General features: G+C 55.5%; 1 protein-coding gene across 5 annotated transcripts in view; it reads left to right on the plus strand.

Annotated features, from left to right (window-relative positions):
* The window catches only part of ASTN2 (astrotactin 2), an 886,721-nt gene that overhangs the window by 627,154 nt on the left and 238,637 nt on the right, over window positions 1-20,930 (plus strand). For all 5 annotated transcript variants that reach the window (XM_066256387.1, XM_066256389.1, XM_066256388.1 and 2 more), the window contains 3 exons: window positions 2,703-2,827; window positions 8,971-9,075; window positions 13,224-13,403. In XM_066256387.1, coding sequence (XP_066112484.1) covers window positions 2,703-2,827; window positions 8,971-9,075; window positions 13,224-13,403 — 410 coding nt within the window. The remainder of the gene's footprint in view (window positions 1-2,702; window positions 2,828-8,970; window positions 9,076-13,223; window positions 13,404-20,930) is intronic.

Raw genomic sequence — 20,930 nt, forward strand, 5'->3', positions numbered from 1 at the left:
AAGACGCAGCATCGTGAGTGGGGGCCCCTTCCGTCCTGAGGCTGCCCGTTGTGCTGCCTCCCATAGCCCCTCTGGGGTTGGATTTACCCACAGAGTGAAAGCAAGCTGGCTCAACCAGAGGCAGGGGCGCTGGAGGGGAGGGCCATGGGGGGGAGGGGGTGGCTCTGTCTCCAGTCCTCCATGGTTATAAAGACATTGCCAGGGAGGATTTGAGATGAAGACTCGGGTTTGCAGGAGAATCACAGGCTCACAACACACACACACACACACACACACACACACACACACACCTAGGCAGATGCCACAGACAAGTAAGTAGGGCACACCCACACAGGCACACAAAATAGCGTGCTTAAATGTACACACACGGGCCTGAAGCTCGGCATGGTGCACGTGCGTGCCCAGCAGACAGCCCCAGGTCCAGGCTTAGCCACCCAGGTTTGCAGTCAGACAGACCTGGGTTCAGATCCCACTTCTGCTACCTCTGCACTCGGAACCTGTTTATTTCCTCATCCATAAGATGAGGGTAACAACTACCTTGCAGGTAGAGATTAAATGCTGAAAAGTGCTTAGCCACAAGAACTCAGGAACTGAATTATTCGACATGACAGTGACAATGACGATAATGAAGAGGCCGGGGACGTTGAGGAGGGGATAGGGTCTCCTCTTCGGGGCTCTGACTCGTTCCGGGGTCAGCCCGGGGAAGGTGCTCGCTGAGTTAAGGAATCGATGGCAAGCTTCGCTGTGCCTGGGGTGGGTCCTCAGGGATGTGGAGTACAGGCAGAGGCGGCCCAGGCTGCCCAACAGCCCACAGCTTGACAGCTTCTCAGCTGTGTGTGACAGCCCCACATCCAGGCTTCAGAGGGGCTGCTTTGGCACCAAGGATTCTGTTTCCTCTTTCTGGTTCTCATTTGCAAATGAAGTGATAGGCATCCCCCTCCCTTTGTGTTTCTCCTCCCCCCTCTCCCCCTCTTCCCCCTTCTTCCCTTCCTTTCCCCTTCCTTCCTCCTTCGCCTCCTTCTCCCCCTCCTCCCCCTTCTGCCCCTTCTCCCCCTTCTTCCCCTTCTCCCCCTTCTGACCCTTCTCCCACTTTTCCTCCTTCTCCTCTTTCTCCCTCTCCTCCCCTTCTGCCCCTCCTCCCCTCCCCCTTTTCCCCCTCCTCCCCTCCCCCTTCTCCCCCTCCTCCCTCCTCCTTCTCCCCCTCCCCCTCCCCCTCCTTCCCCTCCCCCTCCTTCCCCTCCCCCTCCTTCTCCCCCTCCTCCCCCTCCTTCTCCCCCTCCTCCCCCTCCTTCTCCCCCTCCTCCTCCTTCTCCTCCTCCTTCCCCTCCCCCTCCTTCCCCTCCTCCCCCTTCCCCTCCTCCCCCTTCTCCCCCTCCTCCCCCTCCCCCTCCTCCCCCTCCCCTCCTCCCCCTCCTCTTCCTCCTCCCCCTCCTCCCCCTCCTCCCCCTCCTCTCCCTTCTCCTCTCCTCAGCCCCCTCCCCTCCTCCTCCTCCCCTCCTCCCCTTTCTTCCCCTCCCTCTTCTCCCCCTACTCCCCCTCCTGCCCCTCTTCCCCTTCCTCCCCCTCCTCCTCCTTCCCCTCCTCCTCCTCCCTTCCCCCCTCTCCTCCCCCTTTTCCCCCTCCTCCTCTCCTCCTCCCCTCCTCCCCCTCCTCCCCCTCCTCCTCCTTCTCTTCCCCCTTCTCCTCCTTCTCCCCTCCCCCTCCTCCTCCTCCTCCTTCTCTTCCCCCTTCTGCCCCTTCTCCCCCTTCTCCCCCTTCTCCTCCTCACCAGATTATAACCAGTGTCTTTAACTCCGAGGATCTCAAAAGTCAGCTTTTAACACTGACCTGCTTGCACACTCCCAGAAACAGGGAGCTCACCTTTTCTCTTGGCAGGCTGTTCTGTTTTTAGGCGACTCAGTTATCTAGAAGATGAAAGCATGCCTCCCTGTGATGCATTATTACTGTTTGTTCAGGGTTCAGTAACCTGAGGTCACCGGAGGTCTGTCTCCTGTATCCCTTCCTACAGACAAGGGATAGAGGCACCTGACCGAGTCAGGGCAGGAGGATTACTAGGGCCGGGAGGGAATGGGGAGAGCGGGCTCGGGTATAACCCAGTGGTTGTTGGTGAGCGAGTCACTGCCCTTCTCCAGGCCTTGGTTTCCCCTCTAAACGGGGAGTTTTAGCCAAAAGGTCTCCGTCTGCTTTAACAAACGAACACCCACTCTCTCAACCCTTTGTCTCGCTTCACCTCACCCCCTTTTTCTTCAGTCCCCCTTTGCTGTTCTCAGTTCCCTTACAGCCTGGTTCACCATCATCAGTGCTCAGGCACAGGGGCGTTTAGCTGCCAAATACCTCGTTTACAGAGCTTCAGACTGTGCCCTCAGCAATTGACAGCTTTAGCCCACTGAGTTTTTATAACTACCCTGAGGTCTCACTTTATAGACCAGGAAACTGAGGTTCTAAGAGGACCAGCAGCTTGCTCAAGATTGCACACCCCGTAGGTGCTGGGCCAGGATTGGAGCCCCAGCCTGCTGGAGGGGAGAGCCTGTGGTCAGCAGCATGTTCTCAGAGCTGGGACCCAGGGAGCCAGGGGCTGGGCCGCAAAGCCACCTGCCCACCCACGGGCCTCTATGCGGACGCCAAGCGCCCTCCCCTCCTGCCCGGCAGCCCCCAGAGCCTCCACTTCCCCCCTTTGGCAGTCTCTCTGCTCCTCTCCACAGGGAGAACAACTTCATCAAGGACTTCCCCCAGCTGGCCGACGGGTTGTTGGTGATCCCGCTGCCGGTGGAGGAGCAGTGCCGGGGGGTCCTCTCCGAGCCCCTCCCGGACCTCCAGCTGCTCACTGGTAAGACACGCACGCGCGCGGACCCCTCCGCCGCCGCCCCGACCACACACCTGGCCTCCAGGCGCGCATCGGCCCTCAGCGCCTCCGGGATGGGCCTCGCCAGGTCTCCCCTTCACCGGGACGGGGTGCAGAAGGGACCTGCCGTTTCTCGGGCTCTTCCTCTGTGCTGCGCAGAACCCGGGGCTGGCCCCAGACTCCAGACTCGGAGCCCAGGTCGGGTCTACTTTCTTGGCAGATTTCAAGTGGACAATAGTCTAGCACTAACTGTAGTCACCACGTCTACATCTATTACATCTCCAGAACTTTTCATGCTGCATAACCGAACCCTCGAACCCCCTGACTGACGGCTCCCCGTTCTCCCCGCCCCTGAACCGTTCTATACTCTGCTATAACGAGGTCAAGTTTTTTCTTGTCTGTGTATGCCTGAGGTCATGTAGCATTTGTCTGTGCCTGGTTTATTTCACGAGGCTCATTTCTAAGTCGTTCTAAGGTAAAATCAGTAGACCCCCACCTCCGGCCAGAGCCTCTCTCACTTGAAAGCACGTCAGTTACCCGAGTTGTTTTTGAACATCGGTGCTGAGCCATCCTGTAGGGTGGGTATTGTGGTCCCCATTGTACAGATGAGGAATCTAGACTCAGAGAGGTGAAGGCACCAGCCCAAGGTCACACAGCAGATCTGCTAGAACTAGCACCAGGGCCCAGGGCTCTGGGTCGTCTGCCCTTCTTACTCTACTCTGCAGCTCTCTCTCCATTACTGAGAAACTAGCTTCCGCAGCCTCTCCCGAGGCTCCGTGTTTCTCTCCCGCCCCACGGTGGCTCTCTGCTCTTTGCCACCTTTTCCCCATTCCTCTCTTGCCTTTTTCTTGGGGACTTTCCCGAGGAGGTGGAAGGGCCTAGATCTGGCCCTTTTGATACCGGAGTTGGTTATCTCCGCCACTGCCCAGGGAGAGTGGTCAGCATGCGGGATGAGGGAGTCATCTGGCTGAGAGGGAAACTGTGCCCCAGGGGAGATCCCTGAAACATGACAGATTGAAGCTGCATTCCTCTCTGTCGCTGGCAAGCTCTCGGAAACCTTGCACGGGATGTCTGATCTCAGGCAGGGGAGAACCCACACACACCGTGAGCCTCCTGGGGGCCAGGCGCTGGGTGTGCCTGGACCTGCGCAACCCTGTCAGGGTGTTATCATTCCCTTTTACACTGGGCAGAGAAGTCATCTAACTTGTCCGAGACCACCCAGCTAGTCTAAAGTGCAGTCAGGATGTAAGCCCGGGTGGCCTTGACTCCCAGCGCTGATGCTGTAGCCACTGTGCTACGTCAGCTCCCAGGCCTGCCCTGCTTCCAGGAGGAGGCCGGGCGTAGGGCACCAGAAGTCATGGGTGCAGAGATGTTTTGCAGAATGTGTCTAAGAAGTTCTGCGCCCTCCTGACTTCGCGTTTTTCACGCGATCACAGAATTACACAGTTGACACGGACTCTAAAGGGCTGCTAGTCTGCTCCTCCTTACGGATGAGGGAACCAGGTCTACAATATCCCTGCTGAGTGAGGTACCCCTCGTGCATGCCCCCAGTGGGGGGGGGGAGTTCAGCACCTCCGAAAGCCACATTGCCATGGTTCTTGGGGAGGAGCTGTGCTCCGACAGAAAGGACCCTGGATCTGTCACTGATGGTTGTGTGTCCCTGGGCAGTTTCCCTCTCTGAGCCTAAGTCTCCGGAAAAATGGGGTGTAATAAGTATTTTTTAGGTTTGTGGCACTAATTGGAGATCATGGATGTAAAATCCTTGGTACATTGTGATTCCACAGGAGTGGAATGAATTTTTAGAATTATTTGTTTTGATTTGGGGCGGGGGTGTCTTTGGAAGTGTCATAATAAAGGAGCTGTTACATTTCAAAAATTTATTTGTTTTAACTACCAGGAAAAATGACCTTCCCCCACCCCAGAGCTTCATCTGCTCCCCCATCCCTCGGTGGGGATGTAAGATAGAGTTGGGTGATGGAGTAGGATGTAGGATAGATTTGGGTGATGGAGTAGGATGTAGGATGCCCCCCATCCCTCGGTGGGGATGTAGGATAGAGTTGGGTGATGGAGTAGGATGTAGGATAGAGTTGGGTGATGAAGTAGGATGTAGGATAGAGTTGGGTAATGGAGTAGGATGTAGGATAGAGTTGGGTGATGGAGTAGGATGTAGGATAGAGTTGGGTGATGGAGTAGGATGTAGGATAGAGTTGGGTGATGGAGTAGGATGTAGGATAGAGTTGGGTGATGGAGTAGGATGTAGGATAGAGTTGGGTGATGGAGTAGGATGTAGGATAGAGTTGGGTAATGGAGTAGGATGTAAGGTAGAGTTGGGTGATGGAGTAGGATGTAGAATAGAGTTGGGTGATGGAGTAGGATGTAGGATAGAGTTGGGTGATGGAGTAGGATGTAGGATAGAGTTGGGTGATGGAGTAGGATGTAGGATAGAGTTGGGTGATGGAGTAGGATGTAGGATAGAGTTGGGTGATGGAGTAGGATGTAGGATAGAGTTGGGTGATGGAGTAGGATGTAAGGTAGAGTTGGGTGATGGAGTAGGATGTAGGATAGAGTTGGGTGATGGAGTAGGATGTAGGATAGAGTTAGGTGATGGAGTAGGATGTAGGATAGAGTTAGGTGATGGAGTAGGATGTAAGGTAGAGTTGGGTGGTGGAGTAGGATGTAGGATAGAGTTGGGTGATGGAGTAGGATGTAGGATAGAGTTGGGTGATGGAGTAGGATGTAGGATAGAGTTGGGTGATGGAGTAGGATGTAGGATAGAGTTGGGTGATGGAGTAGGATGTAGGATAGAGTTGGGTGATGGAGTAGGATATAGGATGGGGTCAGGGATGGAGGAGGAACCCGAGGTGGGTTCATGAATGAAAGTGAACTGGTACACTGTTCTTTACTGAGAGCCTGCTGTGCATCGGGCCCTGTTCTAGGCTCTGCAGGAGTGGGAAACACAGAGCACACTGTCAGCCTCAGGAAGCTGGTGTCCCTCTAGAGGAGCTCTGTTCTGTGTTGGAATCTGGAAAGGACCCGGTGTGGAGAAAGTGAGGGATGGAGGGGTGACCACACACAGGGGAAGAAGGACCCATGTGGAGAAGTGAGGGATGGAGTGGTGACCACACACAGGGGAAGAAGGACCCGTGTGGAGAAGTGAGGGATGGAGAAGTGACCACACACAGGGGAAGAAGGACTCGGTATGGAGGAAGTGAGGGATGGAGTGGTGACCACACACAGGGGAAGAAGGACCCCGTGTGGAGAAGTGAGGGATGGAGTGGTGACCACACACAGGGGAAGAAGGACCCGTGTGGAGAAGTGAGGGATGGAGGGGTGACCACACACAGGGGAAGAAGAACCCGTGTGGAGAAGTGAGGGATGGAGGGGTGACCACACACAGGGGAAGAAGGACCTGGTGTGGAGAAGTGAGGGATGGACCTGGTGTGGAGAAGTGAGGGATAGAGTGGTGACCACACACAGGGGAAGAAGGACCCGTGTGGAGAAGTGAGGGATGGAGGGGTGACCACACACAGGGGAAGAAGGACCTGGTGTGGAGAAGTGAGGGATGGAGTGGTGACCACACACAGGGGAAGAAGGACCTGGTGTGGAGAAGTGAGGGATGGAGTGGTGACCACACACAGGGGAAGAAGGACCTGGTGTGGAGAAGTGAGGGATGGAGGGGTGACCACACACAGGGGAAGAAGGACCCGTGTGGAGAAGTGAGGGATGGAGGGGTGACCACACACAGGGGAAGAAGGACCCGTGTGGAGAAGTGAGGGATGGAGTGGTGACAACACACAGGGGAAGAAGGACCCGTGTGGAGAAGTGAGGTTGGAGTGGTGACCACACACAGGGGAAGAAGGACCCGTGTGGAGAAGTGAGGGATGGAGTGGTGACCACACACAGGGGAAGAAGGACCCATGTGGAGAAGTGAGGGATGGAGGGGTGACCACACACAGGGGAAGAAGAACCTGTGTGGAGAAGTGAGGGATGGAGGGGTGACCACACACAGGGGAAGAAGGACCCGTGTGGAGAAGTGAGGGATGGAGTGGTGACCACACACAGGGGAAGAAGGACCCGTGTGGAGAAGTGAGGGATGGAGGGGTGACCACACACAGGGGAAGAAGGACCCATGTGGAGAAGTGAGGGATGGAGGGGTGACCACACACAGGGGAAGAAGGACCCGTGTGGAGAAGTGAGGGATGGAGGGGTGACCACACACAGGGGAAGAAGGACCCGTGTGGAGAAGTGAGGGATGGAGTGGTGACCACACACAGGGGAAGAAGGACCCGTGTGGAGAAGTGAGGGATGGAGGGGTGACCACACACAGGGGAAGAAGGACCCGTGTGGAGAAGTGAGGGATGGAGGGGTGACCACACACAGGGGAAGCCCAGGGCTAAGCGAAGAGGCAGAGAAGAGTATTTGGGACATTTCTTGATAACCAGAAGAGGCAGGCTTTTTTTTTTTTCTCCTTTTGGACCTCACACCACCAAGTGGCATGCCACCAGCAACCCGTGTTCATATGCGTTGCCTCCCTCTCCTGGGGGTGGGCCCACTTGCTGGCACCCCGTACCCCCTGCAAGCTTGGTCTGAGTGAGCCGAGCACGACCAGGCGGGCAGCGGCTGCCTGGGCACTGGTGTCTGGTTGTCTGGTGCACGCTGTTCTCTGCCCTGACTGAACGAACTCGGCCCTCCCTGCCCCCCCTCCTGTCCTGCCCCCCCCCCCAGCCTCTCAGAGGCAGGACGGCACAGGCAGAGCAGAGAAACAGAGAGGACATGTTCATAACAAAACAGCCTCGCTCCAGTGGACCTATCTTTGGGGATCATGAATATTTTACTTTCAAACGAAAGCCTCTAAGAAAATGATATTATTTCTGAAAAGGCTAAGGAGAGAGGGAAAAAATATAGTTGACAGTAATGGACAACTAATACTGCAGTGGTGTCCTGGAAGAAAGCACTTGTTCCAATGAGATTTGCATTTTAATCTCGGTATCAAAGATCTCTTTAAGGGCCTCCTCACCAGGGGGCAGAAGAAAGGCATGGGAAATGCGCCTGCCCTGCTGTTGACGGAGGATCCGTAAGGACAATAATAACAGCGATGTGACTAGCCCTCCTCATGTCCGCCTTCTCTGCCCATAAAAAGGGGAGCTTGGAACGCCCAGAGAAGGACATTTAGAAAACGGACATGCATATACATCAGAAAACAAGAAGCCCTTATCCGCCCAGGGTCCACCGCTGGCTGACGTTTTGTCCTGTTCTTGTTGTTTATTTCCTCATCTGTACTTTCGTTTCCCAAAACGGGGTCTATGGAATGTTGAGTCCCAGTGGATTCTCTGTAGAAAATGGGTTCGGTGATCCAAGAACGTTTTGTAAAATGCTGCACAATACCTGTTACACGCCTAGTCATCTATTCAAAGCACCGAGAAGCTGCCGTATGTTAAAACAAAGTGTTTGATTTTTTTTTTCTTTAGACAGTGTTTCTCGGTCTTAACTTGAAATGGAAGCCTTTGATTGCACGTGCAGTCTGCATGACACCTGTGACCATCTTGTCTTCCGTGTTAGGAGACTGGTCTGCACAGGGGTCAGCCAACAGACAGGGTCAGACCACACGTGTGTTAGGCTTTCAGCCTGGTCTCTGCCGCAGCTGCCCGGCGGTGCCGCCGTCCTGTGAAGTAGTCGTTGGCAGACAATCTGTGGCAAATGGGCTATATGTCAGTGCCCTGGTCCTTACGTAAAGCGTTTCTAGTTACCTTACTTGAGTCCCACAATGTACCTATGGATTAAGGTCAGCGTAGGTAGCAGCTGATGCACTGAAATGTCTGGTTTCCAGTGGCAACGTTGCCAACGGGGTCAGAGGAGACCATAAACCCACTCTTGTTTGTAGGGTACAAGGGGCCTCCCCAGCTGTTGGACAGAGATTAAAGGCAGGGTTGGGAGTGAAATCAGAGGCCAGGAAGAGGTCTGGAGTTGGGGTCCGGAAAATGTCCGCCCCTGAGAGAGCCCACACTCTGAGGCTCAGCCTCTGCCTGTGTAGAAGAGGCGGCCATCACCCGGGCGGCAGGGGTGGGAGGGTGTGCGTCGTGAGGCCTGTCATTGCTGGGCTCATGCGGCCTTCCTCTTTTCTCCCCCAGGAGACATCAGGTATGACGAAGCCATGGGCTACCCCATGGTGCAGCAGTGGAGGGTCCGGAGCAACCTGTACCGCGTGAAGCTCAGCACCATCACCCTCTCAGCAGGTGAGGACCGCTGCCCCGGCAGCCGGGGGACTTGGCTGTGCTGGCACCGGGGAGGCAGCCGCCAAGGAGCTCACCAGGGCAGCAGGTGGGCAAGCAGACAGACCATGAGGCCTGCACACTGCAGGAGGGTCAGCACGATCACGGGACAGACCGTGAGGCCTGCACACTGCAGGAGGCTCAGCACCATCACGGGACAGACCGTGAGGCCTGCACACTGCAGGAGGCTCAGCACGATCACGGGACAGACCGTGAGGCCTGCACACTGCAGGAGGCTCAGCACGATCACGGGACAGACCATGAGGCCTGCACACTGCAGGAGGCTCAGCACGATCACGGGACAGACCGTGAGGCCTGCACACTGCAGGAGGGTCAGCACGATCACGGGACAGACCGTGAGGCCTGCACACTGCAGGAGGCTCAGCACGATCACGGGACAGACCGTGAGGCCTGCACACTGCAGGAGGCTCAGCACGATCACGGGACAGACCGTGAGGCCTGCACACTGCAGGAGGCTCAGCACGATCACGGGACAGACCGTGAGGCCTGCACACTGCAGGAGGGTCAGCACGATCACGGGACAGACCGTGAGGCCTGCACACTGCAGGAGGGTCAGCACGATCACGGGACAGACCGTGAGGCCTGCACACTGCAGGAGGGTCAGCACGATCACGGGACAGACCGTGAGGCCTGCACACTGCAGGAGGCTCAGCACGATCACGGGACAGACCGTGAGGCCTGCACACTGCACACTGCAGGAGGCTCAGCACGATCACGGGACAGACCGTGAGGCCTGCACACTGCAGGAGGCTCAGCACGATCACGGGACAGACCGTGAGGCCTGCACACTGCACACTGCAGGAGGCTCAGCACGATCACGAGACAGACCGTGGGGCCTGCACACTGCAGGAGGCTCAGCACGATCACGGGACAGACCGTGAGGCCTGCACACTGCAGGAGGCTCAGCACAATCGCGAGACAGACCGTGGGGCCTGCACACTGCAGGAGGCTCAGCACGATCACGGGACAGACCGTGAGGCCTGCACACTGCAGGAGGCTCAGCACCATCGCGAGACAGACCGTGGGGCCTGCACACTGCAGGAGGCTCAGCACGATCACGGGACAGACCGTGAGGCCTGCACACTGCAGGAGGCTCAGCACAATCGCGAGACAGACCGTGAGGCCTGCACACTGCAGGAGGCTCAGCACAATCGCGAGACAGACCGTGGGGCCTGCACACTGCAGGAGGCTCAGCACCATCGCGAGACAGACCGTGGGGCCTGCACACTGCAGGAGGCTCAGCACAATCACGGAACAGCCGCGGCGCAGAGGAGGGAGCTCTCCCTTCTGGGAAGTCAGAGAGGCCCCCTGGAGGAAGGAGTGTCTGAGCAGGGTGTGGGAGGATAAACAGGGCAGAGTGGGTACACCTCAATCAATGTCGCATTTATGATCTTGAAACATTTCAAGTTTGTGGATATTAAGTTTTCAGGCACTGATCCCTCTGGTCTCTCCTGGATGATTTCTTTTCCTGCCAGCCTTCTATACGAGAACAACACACGCGCCTCTCCCAACACATACACTCCTATATGCGTTGCCCACACATGCCCACGTGAAGCCTGAGCTCGAGCTGGGGGTGACAACTTGTAGCTCTCCAAATGGGACATGTTCTTTCATGCCTCTGTGACTTTGCACATGCTGTTCCCCCGTCTGGATCTCCTTACCCAGGGGATGCTCGGAGACACTCAACACAGTCTCCAGTCCCCTCAGAATAACTCAAGAAATTCCCGGAGAGCAATCACCTCTATTAAAACACCACTAGGTGCCTGAGTCCTGTGCGAATCCTTCTATCTCGGCTGCAGATCTGAGACTGCGGATAGGGGCTTGGGTCCTAGATTCCTGTGACAGAGAATCCACACACTCTTAGTGCTCGTGTTTGATGATGGAATAAAAAATATATATAAATGAGAACCGAAAAGCAAGGAATGAGCGAAGGGTTTGGGAAATATGGAGCCGGACCTAGGGTCTCTACCCTGGCCCTCGCTCCCAACACCGCCGCTGGGTGAGTGTCCCAGCGCCCCCTTACGACCCCCAGCTCGGGTCCTGTCTTTTCTTTCTCAGTATCGCCTAATTCACGAGCCACGTGTTAGTTGTGGGGCCAGGGAATCGTTGATTCTCTAACGAGTACAAATAGTAATTATTGCTGGCATGGGCCAGCACTTTACCGCATTTAATATCCTAGGACTTAAATCGGTCCTGCAAACAAGGCAGTTTTGATTCCATTGTTGTTGTTGTTTTTACATAAACCGAGGGTCATAGAGGTTAGAGAATTTGCCCAAGATCACACAGCCAGGGAGGTCAAGACAGGAGCAGCACGGGGATTTAATTGCGGTTTTGTCTGCCGGGGTAAGGAGCCACAGGGCATCTCCCTGATGTTATTTATGATTTAGCAGATGCCATCTCATCATTAACGCTGTTGTGTTAATTACCCAGTTCCATGAGCTAACAGGGTGATGGGGAGAGGCACCCATTCTTTGAGCCCGAATAGTTTTCCCCATGGCCACACCCTCACGTCACACTTAGTAATGCAGCTGCGATGTTCCCGTTAGGACTGCAAAGTGGATCTGCTTTAATTAATCAATAATGACGCCCCGAGAACCCCCTTGTAACTAAAGTGTTGGCAAATTGGAGCTCATTTTTAATGTTGAAAAAGAGCTCGCTCGTCGGCATTTTACTTTGATGTAGCACGGGAGGAGCTGGTCCAGAGTTGGTCGTTCTCGTGATAATGGAGACTGGCATGCCCGCTGTGTCCTGCACCGTGCCGGGGACCATGTGGGGTGGCGGTGGGGAGGACGCGTGTGCAGACGGAGAGACCAGCGGGCCGGAGCTTCTGTTTTCAAGCTGGAGCGCGTTGAGGGTGCAGAGACTAGGTACCCTGGCCAGGGTGGTGTGAAGGCTTCCCAGGGCTGGGGTGTGACTTCCCAGGGTCCGGAAGCACAGGTAGGGCTTAGTCAGGAAGTGGAGAGGGCGTTTCAGGGGCGGCGGCGGCAGCGGTGGTGGTGGTGTGTGTGGGGTGTGTGTGTGTGTGTGTGTGTGTGTGTGTGTGTGTGTGTGTTGGAGGTAAGATGAAAGATGGATAGGAAGAAAGGAAGGTAGGAATCCTATGTCATATTCAGGAGAAATAAGAAAATCAAGCCTGATGCAGGTGGTTCGTGGGAGATGTCCTTGGAGGCCTGGCGTGCTCAGATAGGGCCATTGGCTGTATCCAGTAGCGGGGAGGAGCCCAGGAAGGTCTTACGGCTCCTGGAGGAATGACTTGGTGACCTGGCAGTTGCAGGAAGGAGAGGGAAAGGGAGCAGTAGTTGTTGAGTGATTGTGGTGCAGGCCGCATGCTGGGCACTGAGGACTTGGGTCTCTTTGGCGCAGGACTAAGGACAACAGAGCAGCAAAGGAGACCCTTGGCAATGTAGAGAGAGAACATCTGACTGTTTAGGGAGGCCATGGCCGAAACAGAAAGGGAAAGCGGTGTCCCAGGGAGCTAAGCCAGGGGTCAGATAAGAAGATGCAGAGTATCTGCTGAGCCTGGGCCAGGGCAGCCCCGGGGCCCCGGCCGTGGACCGGTCAAGCCCTGGATGACTGTGTGCAGAGGGGAGCGCGTGCACTTCGGAGTGACAGCAGACGTGGGCTGGAATCCGAGCCACCCCGGCTGGGGGACCAGGGCAGGTCCGTTTCCAGTCTCCGAGCTGTGGACTTGCTCATCTACACAGTGGGGACTGTGCTGGGACCTCAGCGGTGGCTCTAGGGTTCCACGAAACAAAGCGGGTGAGACGTTGAGCGGCGTGCCTGCTCCCTGTTCGCTGCTCAGGGCACATCAGCTTCCCTGACTGTGGCTTTCAAGTCCCTAGGAGCAGGGTCACCCAGCATTAGGGCTTCCTCTGCCATCAACTCCCTCCTGATCAGTGTCTGGCGTGCTCACCCGAGAGAGCCACCTTTGCCGTGTGAGGGAGGGAGCGCTGTTCACGTCTGGACTGGTGCGGCTGTCCGGCTGGCAGGGCGGTGAGGGATAAGGCAGGAGAGAGCCCCCTTCCACCTGTCATCTGCCAGCCACCAGCCTCCAGGCGCTGACCACCCTGACATGCTCCTCCTCTGTCCAGGCTTCTCCAACGTCCTCAAGGTCCTGAGCAAGGAGAGCAGCCGGGAGGAGCTGCTGACCTTCATCCAGCACTACGGCTCCCACTACATCGCGGAGGCCCTCTACGGCTCCGAGCTCACCTGCGTCATCCACTTCCCCAGCAAGAAGGTGCAGCAGCAGCTGTGGCTTCAGTACCAGAAAGGTAAGCCTGGAGCGCTGACCGGAGGCGGTGGCCAGGCGCGGGGTGGAGGCAAGGCTGCTGGGGAGAGAGCGGAGCTCCCTGGAGCGAAATCCTGGCTCTGCCGCAGCCTAGACGCTGTGTGGCCTTAGGCGAGTCCCTGAGTCCCTGCCCCTGGCTGGGCTTGTTTCACCGTGGACACAATGGGGGGGGGGGTGCTGACTTCTCAGGCTTGCAGGCCAGCGTTTTCTCAGCCCCAAGGTGGTGCCCTGGACTCTAGAACTCTGACCTCCTGCAGGCTCCTGTCTCCCACGCTCTGTGCTGGACACGACAGTCTCAGGGAGGGGGTGGGGAGGGGACACGTCTTCTCTCCAGGTTTCGGGGAAGAACCCAAGGAGGGGCTTCTCTCCTCAGGGACATCACCAGATCTTATTCCCCTTGGATGCTTAACTATTATCAGAATTGGAGTTTCCCAGACCAGATGGAGGTCAGCCTCTGCCACTCACCTCGGTTACGTCATTTCCTTCCCAGCTCCGTGTCCCCTTCCTGGGAGAGGGGTGTGTAGGCAGCTGTGCTGTCTGCCTCCCACATGGAGGGGAAGTGGTGGATGCAGTAGCATTTTGAGAGAGATGGAAATATCACATGCGTGGGTTATGTATTTCATTAGGTCTCTGTAGTCATACTCCCGTTTCACAGGTGAGAAAATGAGTCATGGGCATGCCAAGTCAAGGGCCCAGAGACAAACAGCTGATAAGTAACAGGGGAAGGGTCGCTTCTTCCTATCATTGTTACTGTGATGATCGATTAATGGTAAAAAGAAAGGCTCTGGCTGGAAAGAAGGGGTGAGGAGTGATGTTACAAACGCGCTTGCACCTTCTTGCTGCGGCTCAACCACGAACTCATCCTAAAGCCACAGAATGCGGAGCCAGAGGGGGCCCTGCAGGTCACACTGGGCTCAGCGCTCTGGTTTCGTAGTCCGGGGAAACGAAGGCCCCGAGGGAGGAGGAAGCTTGCTCAGAGGCCCAGGGCTCCACCCCGCCGGGCAGGTCTGAGCGGGGTGCTCCCTGCTCCCTGTCCAGCACCTATGACATTGCTGCTCACCCTCAGCTAGATGACGCCCCAGTCCACCTGCACGTGACCTCTCCAGAGCCCCTCCCTTCTGTCCCGGAGGGTCTGCACTGCACCCCCTGCCGAGGTCTCACCGTCCCTGTCTCCCGTGTGCGACCGTGAGGGGCACGGGGAGGTTTATAGGTGCAGGGGACATAATTGAGCTGTCTGGGAATAGCTCTGTTTTATGGCTGTGACAATGACAGTCTTTAAGGAAGTGCATTAAATCAATGGAAGCCGCGTTGTGCCACCCTATAAATAATGCGATACATCATTAAGCAGGGCAGTAAGCTTCAGGATTTTAAGGTAATACAATTAGGTTATGTTTATAAAAACAACAACAACAGCAACCTTTGCTCACTGTGGCCACCGAACTAATTTGCCTCATCTTGCGTGGGGGTGGGGGCACACCACTCTGCTGCTAAATCCCACCCCTTTCTATTCTGGAGGCCATCGTTTTCATCCCAGAAAAACCTCACTCTTCTGTGTGTGTGCAGGTTGCGTGGTATCCGTTGCCAGAGAGATGGGGCGGGGGCGGCAAGGATGCAGCCGCAGTGGCTCGGGGCCCCTGCTAGACTCACAGAGCCTTCAGGTTTGCCTCAGACATGCTGGGTGACCTTGGCACGGTCACTGTGCTCTCTGGGCAGGCTCTTGGGCAGAGGCCCTTCTCTCTCCTTCATCAGCCGGGCTCACTCCCAAGAAGAGCACAGGGCCACGGTGAGGCGGACGTCACCGCTGTGTGTGCGTCTGCCCCCTCTCTCTCCCCACCTGCGGTGGCCACTTAGAGGCACCTCAGATTCTGTGCTGTGACTTCATTTTTAATCGGGGACGCCGGGGAGTAGGAGAATGTGAAGCCGGGAGTGGTCCCTGCAGGAACGGGAGGACTCCCGGACGCGGAGAGAGTCGATGACCCTTCTCTCCCCAACTGCCGAGTGTGCATCACGGACGGACGAACGCTCAGGAGGGGTCCCCAGGGAAGCAGGTTGCCGGAGTCTGAGTCTGGAAGCCCGGCACGCTGAGGGGGCAGAGCCTGTGGGAAGAGGATGGGTGGAGGAGCGGTGTTGACACGGGACAGACAGGACCTCGTGTCCTGGTGGTTCTTCTGAGCTCCCTGCTGGCTGTCCTCACCTCCCGCTGTGTTAAGGAGGGATAGTCACCCCCCACCCAGCCCCTGCATGGCTTTGGGGAGAATGAGGTGAGAGGATGTGGGTAAGACGCCTGGCACAATGGGTACGTGAACAATGGTAGCTTAAAATAAAAAGTCGGGGCAGCAGCCGGGACGCCAGCCCTGGCCACCGCTCTCCTTCCTCCCTGGGTGGCGCCTGCATGGTGAGAAAGGGCGAGCCTCCCAGTGTCCTGTCGCTTGGAGAAGGCGGGGGTTCCAGGGAGAAGGCAGGGGTTCCAGGCGTCTTTTGCAATCTCTGTGTAGCCCCAGACAGTGGTCTCTCCTTGACTGGAAGGCCAGAGGTGGAAGAGGAGGTGGGTAGAAGAGACCATGGACAGCAACCACCTTCATATTTCACGTTTGTCACTCGCTGGTCCTCGAGGTTACAGCTGCTTCCTAAGTGCTCCCTCGCCGCTAGTTCTTTGTCCCGGGTGCGGGGGCTCTGCAGTAGACAAGCCGTGAGCACCGTGCCCACGTGGTTCATGACCAGCCTGTCTTAGCCTTCCGACATGTCACCATTCTCGGTAGAGACTCTTTTAACTCTCTGATAGAAAGAGAGAGGGACTGAGCGCGTGGTCGGGAACCCAGGCTCCCTCAGACGGTGGCTCCTAGCTTCCAGTTCAGGCGCCAGTCCCGGCCCGTTGGCGTGGTTTGCCCGGGTCGCTGAGAAAGCTGTGATTGATTACCAACGTCTGCTCTAGACACAGAGAGCGGGACTGGTGGGCCGTGCTCCAGGCGTTGTTTTCCCTATAACAGGGTGAAATGGAAGCTGGAGCTACAGGCCCAGCTTCGGACACTGATTCCAGAGGGACCTCGGCATGCCAAGAAGCACTAGAAAGATCCAGGCGGGGAGGTGGGCTTCTCTACCACCAACTGGTATGCTGGGCATCCTTCTGGTCTGGAGGGGACTGGAGCACTGGACAGGTCACTTAGAGACAGTCCCTGGCAGACGCCAGGGAGAGCTGGGCCCTGGCAGGCAGCTGGATGAGCATGGGCACTGGGGAGCCTGTCTGGTGCCTGTCACCAGCCCGTCTGCTCCCAGGTGCCCCCCGCCCCAGGTGAAGTTTCCAGTCTCTGGCTCCTGCTTAATATTTTCACTCCACGCTGCTGCGTTCTGGATACACCTCTATTTTGAAAAGTTAACTTTCTCTCCAGTCAGGGCTTCATTTTGCTCTTTGACTTGTTAGTCACATGCTCTCCCTAGCAGTGATCTCAATATATGGGTCCAAGATGGTGATTAAGACCCTCTGTATCGGGTCAGCCTTCCTCTGGCTACCTTGGACAGACTTCCTCATTTGGAGATAAAGCATGGATTTTGCAGTCAGGTGGATCCTGGTTCAAATCCCAGTTCCACGTCGTAGCAGCTGTGTGATCCTGGGCAAACAGATTGACTAAGATCAGTTTCCCCATATGCAAATAACAGGATCCAGTGAGCAAATAGACAGATCATTGATGGGCTCATCTGGCACGGAGCAGGGCTCCTAATTTTTATCTTGATTCCACCCATTTGTTTCATAAATAGTTGCTGCATCCACTCAGGTAATTGTGTTCCTAGGGTGTGTGTGTGTAGGAGCAGGGGAAGTTTTATGGCTGCTAATTTACTCCCAGCCCTTGTCACTTGACTCAGGACCAAGGACAGGGACAGAGTGGCAGGGTAGGGGGTGGTGAGAGGGGCCTAGGTGAGCTCAGCTGCAGGGATGGAGCCAGTGGAGAGGGAGTTGTGGAGTTTGCTAGGGAGGTAGGGAGGTGTCAGAACGGCTCTGTGACCTGCACTTTCGTCATCCGCTGCTGTCCTCTGTTCTGGGTGGATAGTGATGGATGCAGAAATAACCAGGGTGATAGGTTCCCTGAATTCTCGTAGCCCTTCCTTTTCATGAAGAAAGTGGCTATGGAGTGTAAAGGATGTATGTATGTGAAAGAATTGCTTATTCTGGTGTGTGTGTGTGTGTGTGTGTGTGTGTATACATGTATCTGTGTATGACAGATGGATGGACAGTCAGACAGACAGACAGAGAGAGAGATCAACGGAGGATGGTAGGAAGAGACAGAAAATGAGATAAACATGCTAAACACTGGGAAATTCACAAACAGAGATGGAGACAGACAGACAGACACACACACACACACGTAGAAGAGAGAATTTGTGCTTTTAACCTGCCTTCGTCAAGTTTAGAGACTCGGTGACCCTGGTGAAAGGATGTCCCCATGTGAAGGTCGTACTGCTCTTGACTTTAGATTGGGAGGGTCCGTAGAATACAGATGTCCCCTCAGACTAATGCCTATTGCCACCTTTTAAAGATGTTTTTACCTCCGTAATAATTTCCCAAGGCCGTCCAAGGGAATGAATCTCTGCATTTCCATTTCAATTACAGTGCACTGCTGAATGTCAGCTGAAACATTTCTAGACTTCTCTTTGAAGGAATTTCAGCTATTTGAAAGGCAGCCCCGGGGGCTGGGGTGGGGAGAGGAGGAGGGAAAGATGTCATCAAATGTCACCTCCTCTTGTGAGGACAGGTAGGGCCAAGGGGCTGATGTGAGCCGGAGAACTCTCCTGGGCATTCAGTGTCCCGAGGGAACTGGCTTCAAAGACAGCAGCTGGACAGGACAGGAAAGGAGTCCCCTGCGAGCTGAGACCTGCATGGGTGCTGCTTTATCGCCCCGGCGACTCACCCATCCGGGAGCAGTTGTCAAACCCTGTCTGCTGGCCCTTCGTTATTATCTGATGGAGTCGACCACTTCCAGCGTGAGGCCTTTCTGTGTCTGCTCTGTGGTACCCAGCCTTCCCGACTGCCTACCTCCACCCCACCTATCCCTCCTGGTCCCCTTTGTGGCCTCCTCCCCCTCTGCTGGACCTGTCCCTGTGGGCCCACAGGCCCCGCCCTAGAGCCCCACTTCCAGGACTGCGTTCTCTCTGTGGGGAGTCTCAGCCATGCCCTGTTACCGTCCCTGCCCGGATGGCTCCCACTTCACACTCCGGCCTCCGCCGAGCTCCCCTCCGATCCGTGCTGTTGGGCTAGCTCCCCTGCCTGCCCAGACTCTGCCCCACACCACACAGTTCTTTTCCAGTGTTCCCGTGAAAAGCACTGCTGTCTGCTCAAAGGCAGGACCAGGTGCCTGGGAACCTGGGAGTCGTTCTCCACATCTCCCTCTCCCTCATTCCTCCCAATTCCAAACCATCCTAAATCAGTGCATTTTAATTCCCAAGTAGCTCTGGAATGTGCCCGCATATTTCCACCTGACTAGAGCATTTCTACCGAACTACTGTCCCAAGCTGACTTCATGTCCTGCCTGGGCCCTGGTGTTGGCTTCCTACTGGTCTCCTTGCATCTGCTCTCATCTCCCTTCAGCTCAAACTACACAGCAGTCCTGGCTATGGACCAGCCAGAGTTCCTCAGTGAGACAGAACCAAGAGGATAGATAGAAAGGCAGATAGATAGATAGATAGATAGATAGATAGATAGATAGAAAGAAATTTCCTTATTATTTATAATGTTAATATGTAGATCTATATGATATATTCATGTATCATATGATTTATGTCTGAAAGATATATAAAATTGGTTCCATCTATATATGTGGAGAAAGAAAAAGAGATAGCTACTCATTATGAGGAATTGGCTCCTGTGATAACGGAGGCTGAGAAGTTTCAAGCCAATGTCCACTCAGCAAACTGGGAATCCAAGAGAGTCAGTTCCATAGCTGGGAACCCTGAGATCCAAGAACCAGTGTTTCAGTTCAGGTCCAAAGGAAACAGAAGTCCAGTGTCCCAGCTTCAAGCAGCCAGGCAGAAGGAGTTCCTTCTTATTCACAGAATGTCAGCCTTTTTGTTCTATTTAGGCCTTCAACTGATTTGATGCGGCCCACCCACATTAGGGAGAGCAACCTGCTTTATTCAGTTTACTGATTATCTCATTGGGAACACCCTCACCTGTACCCTCACATATATACATCCAGACTAACATCCCATGGCCCAGTCAAGTTCACATGTGAAATGAACCATCACAGGATGTCTCTAAGACAGGACAGCCGGTTTCCTGATGTCACTCCTTGGATGCAGGGTCCTGGGTGCCGGGCTATGGCCCTGAGGCTGATTTCCAAATTCCTCCTCATGGCCCTCTCAGATCTGCTGTGTCCCCAGCCAACCTCTCCAGCCCCACCTGTCCCCGTGCTTTCTGCCGGTCAGTCACACTGAGCTTCACAGCCCTTAACTATGACACAGGTCAAAGATCTCAGCTGGTGGCGTTCATCTAGGCCGGGGTCCGGTGGGGCGGTGGGAGGTGGCTGCGTACAGCTTCCTCCTCCACTCACACTTCGGGATCGGTCTGGCTCCGGGGCGGTGTTTGCTCTTGGGGAAGCGCAGGGATCCCAGAGGTTAACCCTGAGCCTGACTTCCTCCAGCCTGCAGTACCCTGGAGGAGACGGAAAACTAATTTCTCCTCAGAACTCTGCAAAAAGACGATGCAGGATGGGGTTCATTAAACCCAAATAGGCCCCTGAGACAGCCGTTCCTGCCAGTCGAAATTACCAAAAAAAGCATTGGTTCTCCGGTTTAGATTGAGTCCATCTGGAACGGAACACCCTCGTCTTTTTCCTATTGGTGGGCACCAAAAATAATATAACCCGTTGCACGTGCTCAGCACAGTGCATCTCGCAAAGCACTGTATCATCCAACTTACGGCCCGAGACAAGCCTGGAGGCGGGCACGCTTATCTGCCTTTCACGCTTGAGGAAACTGAGGCTCAGGAGGGTGAGAGGCATTGTGGGCGTTTGCCCCAGGGACCTTGGCAGAGCAGGGATTTGAACCCAGGTTGCTTCCATCACAAAGACCATGTTCGTCCAATAGCACACCACAGCAGACGCAGAGAACCCTTTAAGGAATCGGCATCAGACCCAGGGGGCCATCTGTACTTCTGTTCTCTGCTTCTTATCCATAGCCAAGAAACCCGAGGAAAGACTCAGAGGCTAGGTCCTCAGCTTGGGTAGGAAGTGGTCGAAATACTCTCTTTACTCATAGCTACCCCTTTGCACAACATCCTAACTTTGGGGAAGATTGGAAGCTAAAGCAACACCTGGGCACATCAGAGCTAGAAGAAGCCTGCACAGTCATCCAGCCAGGCCTGACTTCCTCCTTCTGTGCCAGTTATGAGCAAGTGGTAGCAGCTGGTCGAAACACTGCATGGCAGGGGACTCTGGGTCAGAACCGAGCTGGGTGGGAAAGAATACAGGGCTCACCCAGCAGTGACTGTCCTGGGTGTGGTCGCAGGGAATAATGACTCGGG

This window comes from Saccopteryx bilineata, chromosome 2 (genome assembly GCF_036850765.1).
Source record: "Saccopteryx bilineata isolate mSacBil1 chromosome 2, mSacBil1_pri_phased_curated, whole genome shotgun sequence".
NCBI classification, from domain to species: Eukaryota; Metazoa; Chordata; class Mammalia; order Chiroptera; family Emballonuridae; genus Saccopteryx; species Saccopteryx bilineata.